Source organism: Haliotis rufescens, unplaced genomic scaffold (assembly GCF_023055435.1).
Source record: "Haliotis rufescens isolate VD_foot unplaced genomic scaffold, xgHalRufe1.0.p SCAF_14, whole genome shotgun sequence".
Lineage (NCBI taxonomy): Eukaryota > Metazoa > Mollusca > Gastropoda > Lepetellida > Haliotidae > Haliotis > Haliotis rufescens.
The window spans coordinates 26,352,780-26,365,790 of NW_025963824.1; the positions used below are offsets into that span (position 1 = coordinate 26,352,780).

Below are 13,011 nucleotides of genomic sequence, written 5' to 3' on the forward strand. Positions count from 1 at the left end.
GGTTGCTGAAGACCTATTCTACCCCGGAATCTTCACGGGTCTCCGAGGTAATGGGACGCTTTTCACAATGTCATTCATTTGATTGTACGACACAGTCCAGACTCGATTATTTACAGACCGCCGTCATATAGTTGGAACATTGCTAAATGCAGCGTTAAACAAACAAAGAAACAATCATAAATAGATGAATGGATATTTCCCTACAGATAATCAGCAGTAATTGGGTTACAGCCAACTGTGTTATTGGGTACACAGTCGTTCACCCAAATCACCAAGGGCATCAGTATTGATAACGTTCATCGAAGGTTATCTTTCAGTCACGGAACAAAGTGTCAATATCTTTGAAGTTAATCATGCGGTTAGCCCGATCCAAGCTCAAATTAATACTCCCTTCTCCCAGGAATGCTTTAATCACGGGTAAGTCAAGCTATGACCAAGAGCACAACGTTCCGGTGCTGGCGATGACATTTGTGCACTCGGAACTTAAGCGTCAACGTGAGAGATTTGTTAATTCACCAACAAAATGTTGATGCGCGGATGGTTTGACTCTACTGCACCACCGTTTCATGAAGCACGCTAGGCGTTAACACAGCGAAGGGCGACAACGCGTGAATGTAACCTTGTCCGTCTGACAGGGCACGAGTATATCAACACGGGCTCACTGACGCAACCTGATTTCGGATGACGACGTGACTGAAACCTCAGAAGGAATGCAGCTGTGAAGATATAAACGGGGTGGTATTTACAGTTCATGCTGATAGAACAAATGGGATACTCAATCGATGAGAGGAGCTGTGTTCTTGTGCTTGTGTCAACAGAAGATGTAGGCATTGATGTGCTGACCGGCTGATCGCCGGTAGCGGTATATAGATAATATCCACTACGCTGATAGCATTTCCTGATTGATCAAATGAACAGTTTTAATGTAATTAATAGAACAAATACGCTAGTGGAAAATCCGCATTGCCAAGGATACGGTGTATGCAGTGTTGTGCTTTCAAAGAGGATCTGTTTTGAGTAATTCCATTTTGTTAGGATATGTTATGGACAGCGTTGAGATTTCCTCTGGGATCTATTGTAAAGAAATTCCTCATTGCCAAGGATATGGTGTATGCGGTGTAAGATTTGCGGTGATCTGATCTAGTGTAGCATCCACATTGATAAGGGTACGTTGTGCGCAGTGCCTGGTTCCCTTGAGGATCTGTCCCATTGGTGAGAAACGTTGATAGAAACAGAGACACTTGAAGTGTGTTTATTTAAGGTGACTGTCGATAACGTTGACGAACCACAGGGGGTGTTCAGTCATGATTTACAACACACGGAGGACTGACATTAAAATGATCATCAAGAAGACATGGAAGTCTTCCCAGAACGCGTATTGAGATGTGTTGACTGTGGAACTGCAGTGTCTTGACCTCGTGTATGGCGTATGAAGATATCTGTTATAAGTAACTATCTAAAGAGTAAGGTGTGAGGCAAGGTTGTCGTATACATACACCACTCTTGACCTCGTTTATGGTCCCATAAGCATTTGCTGTGTAAACACACAACTCATTTGTGGTTTAATATATATTGGCTGTATACATATATTCTGATCTCTTGTGTGATATAATACACGCTGGTACCATGGCAAACCAAAGTCCAAACAAGTCTTCATCCGTATCCCCGGACCAGATGGAATGTGGACAGTCGGACTGTGACGGGAGGGAAAGTAACTCTAGCAGCAAAGTGCTACTGCAGATCATAGTGTCAGCAATTTGTGGATTTTTGTTTGGTGTCGCACTTGAGAAAGCTCGGGGTAAGATAGAATTTATTGACTGTCTGATTTGTAAATGTCAAATCATAGCATGTACTATGCAGGATAGTAAATGGATGTATTGGGAAAATATACTACTTAAAAGAAGTTAAAGAACACCCGATTCTTTCATATTACTAATGTTACTCGGTCATGTCATGACAGATTAGTCACAGTAATATGAAAAATCGTAAAAGAACATGTTACTATAGTTAATCTGTCATGTATTGACAGCTGATGTAGAACGCTATTATTATGTGTTTTGATAAAATGGAAATCACCCCTGATTACAAATGGGTTATTTTTTGTTGTAAAATCAACCATTCACATGTATTTTGCTACCTTACCCAAATCACCGTCTTAGGTAAAGAGTCAAAACATAATATGTGCCGAGTGTTCGCAGTTGTGACCACATGAATTAGTATCTAATATCCGTTAAACCCAATCATTGATATGTCTTGGCATTTTTTTGTATTGACATCTTTCATGAGACACGTGATGATCCGGGGACGAATAGGTTTTCAGCAACTCATGCTTGCCGTAAGAGGCGACTATGCTTGTCGTAAAAGGCGACTAACGGGATCGGGTGGTCAGGCCGGCCGACTTGGTTGATACATGTCATCGTATCCCAATTGCATGGATCGATGCTCGTGATATCAGTCACTGGATTGTCTGGTCCAGACTCGATGTTTTACAGACTGCCTTCATATAGCTTGAATACTGCTGAGTGTGCCGTTAAACAACAAACAAACAAAACTTCCTTCATGAATAAATGCGGGGCGGTGGGGTTGCCTAGTGGTTAAAGCGTTTGCTTGTCACGCCAAAGAGTCGAGTTCGATTCCCGCATGGGTACAATGTGTGAGTCCCTCGCCATAATATTGCTGGACTATTACTAAAAATGCGCAAAACCAGACTCACCCACCCATGAGTGCAATAACCAACCAACCAACCAACCAATACCTGTTGTAAGATGTGGTTGTTAAAGTATAAAGTTGAGATGATGGTAAATAGATAAACCGTATAACCATCAGATATACGATGGGGTTATTTTAAAATCTGTTATGAGACAGGACTGTCTTAACCATCTACTATGAGATGATGTTTCATTGACATCTGGCTTGAATTCATGTTGTCTCTATAGAAATAGGGGCGGTCGGGTAGCCTAGTGGTTATAGCGTTCGCTCGTCACGCCGAAGACCCGGGTTCGATTCTCGACATGGGTACAATGTGTGAAGCCCATTTCTGGTGTCTCCCGCCGTGATATTGCTGGAATATTGCTAAAAGCGGCGTAAAAACATACTCACTCACTCACTCTACAGAAATGGTCATTCGATGGTGATCGGGTATCATAGGTTGTTTCGGACTTTTGCAGTTTGCAGTGCTTCGGTGACTGTTTTCAGCCTAGTTACGTTTTTATGACGTTTGTAAATTTTCGGTCAAACCAATTTCCAAGTGTATACTTTCTTTTGCCCGGCAGTTTTTATGCCCTACTTTCAACTATACAGTAATAGATATATCTATGCTAAGTATATGGTAAGATCAAATGTTATTAAATTAAAAAAGCCTCGTGAAAACTTGTAATTTATTTGAAAGTTGTATCGGTTTTACAGCTATTATTTTGAAACCCAAACCTAATATTATTGGTTAACAGCAGCAGAATATGTAGACTCAAAGCTACACACCACCTCCTGTTTATGCTATTCTCAATTTAAATTTGCATTTATGTTACGCGTCGTATATGATTGAAGACTTAAAGACTATTTACTATGTCTCCCGACCGCCTGTGGTGGTAGAGCGTCCGCCCGGAGAGCGGAAGGTCCGGGGTTCGATCCCCAGCCGCGTCATACCAAAAGACGTTAAAAGATGGTACTTGTTGTTACCCTGTCTGGCGCTAAAACAAGGACAGGTCGGCTCGGAGTCAGTATACTGTGTCTGAGTGGGGTATTCATGTTAAACTGCGGCATGGTATCTCAGTGTGCTAGCACTATAAATCGGCATCAGTCCGGACTAGTACAAGCAGCCACACATACACATACACGTGCATGCACGTCGCTATATAAGTGCAATAATCTTGGACGCGACGTTAAAACCCATTTCACCTCACCACTGTGTCTCCCACGTCGGCAAACTTCAGAACATGTAATCATAGATGACGAGTTGAGAAGAGTAGATGGACACAGGTCTCGCGTCATGACAGACTGTGTGTATTGTGCAACAGAAACCACTTGGGTGATGACTATCATCATTTACAAATATACCCTGATTTCAACTACACAGACCTAGATATATCCACGTACATTGTAATGCCTCTTGAACACTAGTAATTTAACAGCATTACAAATGTTATATAGGTTTTATTGAAATTATTTTCAAATCAATGAACTCATATTATTGTTTAACAACAGCTGATGTTGATTTTGTACTCTTTGGAACACACCTCCACCTGTCAGTGCCGTTCTTAATTAAAATTAATATTTATTCTTCGCTCAATAACGTTTCGATAACGTATGTACTTTTGTGGTCAATTCCAATCTTCAGGTTTATACTTTTCTTTGCCCCACAGTATATATGCCCAACTACTTTCAACTATACAGAAATAGATATATCTATATCAAGTAAGACTAAATGTTATGATTTTTGTTTGTTGTTTAACGCCGCACTCAACAATATTCCAACTATAAGACGGCGGTCTTTAAATAATTGAGTCTTGACCAGACGATCCAGTGATTGATATCATGAGCATCAATCGAAGCAAGTGGGGTCGATGACATGCATCAACCAAGTCAGCGAGCCTGACCACCCGATCCCGTTAGTCGCCTCTTACGACAAGCATAGTCGCCTGTTACTGCAAGCATGGCTGCTGAAGACCTATTCTACCCCGGATCTTCACGGGTACCAAATGTTATGAAGTTAAATAGCCCGCTGAACACAAGTAATACATTACAATTACAAATGTTATATCCGATTTGTTGCTATTGTTTTGAAAATCGTGAATTAATATTATTGTTAAACAACATTACTGACACTTCTGGACACCCTCTTCCCCCACCCCACTATCAGTGCTATCCTCAAATTAAATTGATATTCATGTTACGCTTCACATATTTCATAGGGGGCACGGGTGGCCCAGTCGTCTAAGGCGCGATTCGCAGTGCAGAGTTGCGTCCCTTTGGCACGCCAGAAATTGTGGGTTCGAATCCCGGCTCGACCCGATTATGTTTAAAGGTTTGTCAACACCATACCCGTGCTTGTGGTTTTCCCCGAAGTGGTAAACGTCTGAGATCTACATCACTTCGGGCTTTCCTCCCACATTAAGCTAACACGCCGCGATATAACTGGAATACTGTTAAAAGCGGCTTTCAACCTAACTCACTCACTCACTCACATATTTCATATTTAATGAGCTGACGCTGTGATAAGATGAATTTGTGTTGACGTTTAAAACTGTGATAAACTGTTATTGCTCAAACCACTGACTATGCCTTGCTCTTAACCTCAGTCGATAAATCGGTGCTACTCATAACTGACTCTGATAAGTACTAAATATGTACGGTTGTTTCATATCTCTGACCTACTACACTTGTCGCGTCTCATGCGCTACATTCCTCATAGCGAGAGAGTCACGTCTCTAGTGAAGGACACTCCCGCCTATGTTGACCTAAATTTGACCTAACGTGTGTGCTGTTGAGGCTCACACAACCTTAAACGAGGAGCTTGTACTTGTGAGTGCATCTCCTAACACAACAAATGTTTCCATTCATTCAGCCATTCGTTCATTCATTCGTTTTTGTCGTTCGTCTAATGAATGATGATGATTTTAACATCAACATTAGACGAGCTAATAGCAGCTACGATAGACTCGGTGGTTCGTCTTTTGTTTGTTTGTTGTTTAACGCCGCACGCAGCAATATTCAAGGGATATAACGGTGGCCTGTAAATAATCGAGTCTGAACCAGATTCCAGTGATTGATATTATGAGCAACGGTCCACGACACTCAAGTCACCGAGCCTGGCCATTTAATCCCCTCTGACGATCAGCGTAGGTTGCCTGGATCCCCGCGGGGCAATTTGTATTGATGTAGACGTCGAATACAGTAATTGTCCGGAAACATCAGAGTCCAGACTAACGAGGTTCCACTGTTCCACGATTGTCTCATTTTTCTCTTAAAGGACCGGTCCTACTAGTCCTGTACCCTAACTGTGGAATATATTTATTTTATGAAAAAACAACAATCTAGATATGTATACAAAAGCAAGCCTAGCCAGCTCTATCTAGCTCTATTCCACACTATGTAATCAGCATCGGGGAAATTATTTGTAAAATTGTAGAGTTGAGAAGGGCATTATGTAATATAAGATTTCATAGACTAAATGTTAGACTTAATGTTAGTCTACGGCACTACGTTTTATGTAAGCACCGTTAACTATCACATATGTCCGATCATAGTTAGTACCCTAAGCCGCAAGACTGTCTAATTTACCCCGTGATACGAGGACGTATCGAATTCCTCTTCAAGGTGGTCGACACTGTGAAGATCCTGGTCTTCAGCAACCCATGCTTGTCGCAAGAGGCGACTAACGGGATCGGGTGGTCAGGCTCGCTGACTTGGTTGATGCATGTCATCGTATCCCGTTTACGTAGATCGATGCTCATGATGTCAATCACTGGATTGCCTGGCCCAGACTCGATTATTTACAGTCCGCTGCCATGTAGCTGGAATATTGCGGAGTGCGGCGTTAAACAACAAACAAACAAAACAAAACAAACAACTGAAGCTGGTCATGGTGCGTGCGCAGGGTATGAACATGTAGCATTATACTGCCCATGGAACCCTTCGCCTGTCGAAACGAGTTAGTTTAACTCGGAAGGTTGATAAGAACGTTCCTCTCTGGTTAACCTGCCAATTAGTTTATATTTATGAGATTCCCAGTGGAAATTAGACGTGTCACCTGATGAACGCGTCAAGTAATCGTTGTCTCATACCCAGAATTCCCGAGGACAATAATAGGACTGCAACAGTATATAAATCATATTTTAAACGCACGATGTTAATTGTAGAAACGATCATATCATTAACTCAATACTAAAAACGTATGCATGAGAAATAGGCTAGTCCTCTTCTCTCGAGTTGTTATAAAAGAGCAGCCCTATACTTACCAATATACATAGGCGCTGTAATGACTAGTATCTCCCTCCGCTTGGCTGCGCATGTATATCAAAATGGCGAGTTTAACAGTAATTAATTTTTGATTATCCGTCATGAAGGGTTATATGCGCTTTAGATGTTTCTAATGCCTAGCGGGGCGTGTAAGGTATGTAAAGTGCTTTGCTTAAATGGTGGGTGTAAAGTATGCCACATTGACAATGCTGCGGATAGAGTATGACACATTAATAACGCTAGGCGGGGAGTCCGAGATGATGATGGAGCTAGGTGTTCCCATGTGGTGTAAACAGATGAAAACAAGATCGCATTAAATTGCAATTTCATTTTTATGTCCGACTTCCATTTAATTCTGGCATCAATCCAAAATGCCGCTTAATGAAATTGCAAAGGAGAACATGCAATATCAAATAGAAAATATATAATTGGTTTAACATTAAAAGTCACATCGGCAGTATTTCATCCACCTTAGAAAATATCAAACCCGCCGACGATGGACAATATTTAAGACAACTAGGTTTTCACAAGTATCCTGTGAAAATGATTTGGCCAAACAAATACAAAAATTATCAAAATGTTTCTCGGCTGAAAACAATCGCCGAAACTTCAAGGTCCAAACACAACTGTGATGCTCGTATCAAATACATCACCATAGAAACCATTATTTTTCTGGTTTGTTTCATATTAAGCCACCACTAAACATGGATTTTGCCCGGAAGTTTAGTACGAGGTTATTAAATAGTGGCTTTAAGTATGATGGTGTCTTACATGTTCTCCAAGGGGAATAATTATTTTAAGGCCTCAGTCACACATTCAAGAATGTCACGAAATATACTACTCAAAAGAAGTTAAGGATCACCCGATTCTTTCATATTGAAATGTTAATCTGTCATGGCATGAGAGATTAACTATTGTAAAATGAAAGAATCAGGTGATCCTTAACTTCTTTTGAGTAGTATATATTCGCCCCCAGAATAAAATCTCCCCCCGGCGAATTTATACCGGTACAGTTCCGCCCCTCTCGAAATAAACTCTCCCCCACCCTAGGAAATAAAATCTCCCCCCAGAATATTTCCTCCCCCGGTCGTTTTATAAATACTTGCCATGCAGTTGCCAATAGTTTTAATGTTAATTTGTTTATGTGTTTTTTTATTCATTTTTTTTTATCTCCTTTATTTTTTCTGAATTATACATTTAGTTACTTGTGTGGGGTGTGGGGTGTGTGGTGGGGGGTGGGGGGTGGGGGGTGTCCCACCTTTCCTTTCGTTTTTCATAATATTATATTTTTAAGTTGTATATAACGTATGAATCCCTTCTCAGATTATTTTATCTCAGTTCTATATGACTTACTATTTTACTTTTCTGTGTCGTTCTTGTTTTCTCTTCAGTGTGAGGTTAAACTGTATCATTTTTACTATTTTGATATTTTGCAATATGTTGTGGTCATCAGTTATGCAAATCAGTTTCAGTGTGTCTTTTTAACAAGATGTTCTTTATTAATATTCACCGCCAGCCCCATTGTAACAATTACATGTACACTTTGCTTTGACGATGCCGGTTGATGTTGTTCAATACAGGTGTTTTTGAATCTATTCTACATGCTAATCATTTCGGGAAGATGATACACATTATCTATATTTTGGGTTACTTTGCTTATAAAGATTATACATGTAAACGTACGCAGTCTTACTAGATTTTAAAGTAGATTTAATCAGTGCTGAATTAGAAAGTTATGATGTTGTATGTTTAACAGAAACCTGGTTGCACCATGATTTCTAGCCCCTGGTATTACACTGATACCATTTTCAAATGGTAGCCTGTATTAAGGAATATATTTTAGATCTTTAATCAGAGTATAACGGCGTGGATATGTTGACAGTTTTTACGTAGTTAGTGTTAAAACCGAATGTTTGCGAGGATTAATAAGATCTCTGAAATCAGTTACATCAGTAGTTCCGTTGTCACGAAATATATTCGCCCCCAGAATACCCCAGCCTCACCCCCACACCTACACCCCCCCCCCCCCCCCCCCTTCCCGGCGAATTTATACCGGTACAGTTCAGCCCCTCTCGAAATAAACTCTCCCCCACCCTACGAAATAAAATCTCGTAGGGATTTTTATAAATACTTGTGTTTGGCTTGTGTTGGGTCCGAAAGTTTATATCTAACATTTTGGAATTGAAGACAGTGATAAAGTCTTATATCAATATGTGGACAATACTACACCATAAATGAACTGTTTCGATTTGCTAATGGAAATACTACACCATAAATTAACTGTTTCGATTTGCGCGGTTTCACCAACCGTTCAAGATAACTAATACTCTCTGTCAATGCGTTCAACGTGTAAATGCATTTCATACCTGATATACTGACATGGTCCCAGCTGGCAAACAAGACTTCTAAGAGCTTACTGTTGCGGCATAACTTCATCTATTCATCGGAGGCAACAGATTTTCAGTGATCCATTAATATATTTTTACCGCTATTGTCAACGTTTACGCCAAAAGGAATTTTTTCGTTGGAAAATCGAACTTGGTTATTCTCTAGCATTGATGTTTCACATTTCTATGGTTGTTTACGTTATGAGTATTGGTTGATAACAACATCTGGTGTCACATGACACAAAACAATATGTGTATGCCTGAAGTAGATAATATTTTATTCAGGAAATAATAGCTAGAATTGGTTACCCGAACAGACTAAATGGTTATATTTCCCTTTAATATAACAGTGTTTCAACACACAAAAATGTTAAACAAACACACGTTTGTGTTTACCGTTATACTTGCCCATGTAGCCGTCGTATACATGTAAATATATAAATGTTGTGTACAGTCATGGGTGGAATTGAATACAATATTGAAATAAGGAACGTGTTCATGAGGCGAGACATTTCAAAACAATATACAATCTGAAGTGTTGATTATCTTCTTTGGTTGACTACAAACTACAGTTTTTACACGTGCGCATACCTTAGCTACATCATAAATAATATATATTTCATATTTTTTTGTTATCTATAAATACCCACATCTAAAATCAACCAACATCCCAGAAATACAATTTCATGTAGTTAAAATTATAAATCTACTCAATAGAATACAAATGGATCCCAGAATGATGCTTGATTTCAGGACCAGAACTTAGGCAATCTAGACTTGTCAAATCATTCTTTACTTGGAGTCCGTTTCAAATATATTCTCTAGGATCTGGGGACAGATAGAGTAACACATAGTCATAGAAAACATTTCTTTAAAATATATTTTTTTTATTCGGAAGAACCTTTCTCCTTCTGCTGTTATGGAATCAACTAAACTAGACTTGGTTAGTATGATCTAGACTTGCCTAGGAATTTAGTAAAACAGAATACCTAAAAAATATAAATTCCACAGTCATGGCGCAGGACCAGGCCTAGGAGACAGACTACCGCGTGAGTATTGCATTGAGAACTGACGGAATCCCGCTAGGGTCAGCCTGGGCCAAGTGTAATCGGATATGTTGCTAGGTCTCGAGTTTGAACTGTTGGCATAATAGAACAAGCTTGGGCACAGTGGTGCAATAAAGGGGTTAGTTACCTTCCGGGATTGTTAATGTAGAGATTAAAGCATTATCAACGCACAATTTGTCTGTTTTAAAAAGAAAATGTGCTATTGTGATTTCATATTCATAATAATGCTATGCTGTACCAGTACATGGATATTACTTGCTTGTACTCGAGGTACATTGATAACGTATGCTTGTAAAGGCTGGCATGGGACTCGGTGTAGCCGGTGTTGGTTTACTATCAACTATAATCGCCACGCCTATCGTACTTGACATGGAAATAGCCGCTGGAGAGGAATAGCGATAAAATGTATTTCTCGTAAGTTGCCAAAGAAAGCATTAAAACATGATAATATTCGGATACTCGCCGAATGAGTGAGTGAGTTGGGTTTAACGCCGCTTTTAACAGTATTCCAGTTACATCACGGCGTGTCAGCTTAATGTGGGAGGAAAGCCCGAAGTGATGCAGGTCTCAGACGTTTAGCACTTCGGTGAAACCCACGAGCACGGGTATGGTGCTGACAAACCTAGAAACATAATCGGGGCGAAGCGGGATTCGAACCCACAATCATAGGTTTCTGGCGTGCCCAAGGGACGCAACTCTGCCTTAGACGACTGGGCCACCCGTGCCCCCGATACTCGCCGAAGCAAAGTTGAACAGCATTGAGGATCATATTTCAACAGCACTGGCTGATTGTAAGATATCCGAGGAGGATTTTCGTTCAGTGTTGTCAGAACTCACCAAATACAACACAATAAAGCAGGAGATTCGATCTTAATATCGTAAGATCAGTGGTATTAGCGAAGACGTGAAAAAAAGTACATAGAACAGGGGACACAAGCGCGTCAATTATTCCGTGCCAAAACCAAAGAACTGGTTGGAGATTAAAAAAAAAATTGTTTCCTATCATTGGATCGCACCGCATAACAAATCATACATTCATTTAAACGAATGCTTACATAAATATATAATAATGGAGAATTACAAACCAACAAAGGAAGAACTCGAAAAAGCTATCGAAGCATTTATGCTCAGGGACAAAATTATCAAATGGAGAGAATTACCACAAGGTATATATTATATCAATGATGTCAGACCAACCAAATACGGTCATCAATTGTTTCTTTCCAATTACCAAGAAGAGTATATAGTCTGGTCTCCTAGTAAAATGAACGAAGAACTTAGTAAAAATGTTGAATATCACTTTGTTAAAAAAATATGTTATGCGTATGAGTAAAAATAATAGAGAATATTTTCATTACAATTTAGTTTAGTCTCATCATCGTTTTTGTGCTAAAAATTCCCTCTATGGTATCATTGATTGACTCAAGGTAGTGGTGAGCTAGAGTCAATTTAACTTAATCTCATGACGATCGTTGAATCGCATCAACGTTTACACATAAAAAATTCCCCCTGTAGTAGCAGTATAGGTATATAAATCTGGCTCCAGTGGGGTTGCGGCAGAATCACCATTACCTATACTACTTTCTGTGACGTTCCTTGTAAGAGCTGAACATTTAATATTGGAAAAAGGCTCAGGGTAGATGAAATGGAAATTTGCAATAACATATTGTGTGATGCATAAATTGGGTGCTTATTGCAATTGCAAATATCGTCTTTCTTTTTTGACAATAAATAACAACAAATTCTGTACTGTGCTCATATTTCAACGCCATCATCACTGTTCGTGTGATGATTAACCGATCATTATTGACTTATCAACACTGACTATTGGGCAATCTTTTTGTTCCAAAGGGAAATAACTCTCCTTTTGAAATGATATAAGCGACGGTCCAAACTGTCACTTCCGGTCTGGTTCCCGGATCAATGCGCGCTGCGACAACTACACTCTCCAACCCAGAGTTCCATGCGGCCGGTGTCATTTATACCGGTACAGTTCCGCCCCTCTCGAAATAAATTCTCTCCCACCCTACGAAATAAAATCTCCCCCCAGAATATTTCCTCTCCCGGTCGTTTTATAAATACTTGCCATGCAGTTCAATAGTTGCCAAACACTTCTGATAGAGACGATGTGACGAGACGAGAATGTGGAGTGTGGAGTTCAATGGGCTTCACTTTGAGCGCTGTGTTTTCTTTACTACCGCAATATGAGACAATAAAGTGGTATATAGGTGGTTATAATATTAGTCGTTAGATATAAAGAATGTTTAGTAACTTAAGAAGTTCTAGGACAGTTATTAACACATGTCGTGTCAGCCCTATTACATTCGCGATTGTCCACTTCCAGAAAACATCCTGTGTTGGTTTAACATGAATTAGTAAGTGTTAATTAGGGATGCCCATAACGTTAATTAATGAAAGACGAGTAGTCAAAACACTGTCATTTCCTGCCCAGGACATCACACCCCTACACGCTAAGGTCGGTGAGAAACATTCTCATAAAAAAACACACACACAGTCAAGACTGTAGATTCCCGTCGTCTAGCTACAAATCCCTGTGATGTATTAAAGGTTGAAGAATTTTGAACTGAACTGTCCGAAAGTTT

General features: G+C 39.9%; 1 protein-coding gene across 1 annotated transcript in view; it reads left to right on the forward strand.

The window, feature by feature from the left end:
- The first annotated feature begins 390 nt into the window (after positions 1-390).
- The window catches only part of LOC124131263, a 31,208-nt gene continuing 18,587 nt past the window's right edge, over positions 391-13,011 (forward strand). Inside the window, exon 1 of the mRNA XM_046494411.2 lies at positions 391-1,798. Coding sequence (XP_046350367.2) covers positions 1,627-1,798 — 172 coding nt within the window. The 5' untranslated portion in view covers positions 391-1,626. The remainder of the gene's footprint in view (positions 1,799-13,011) is intronic.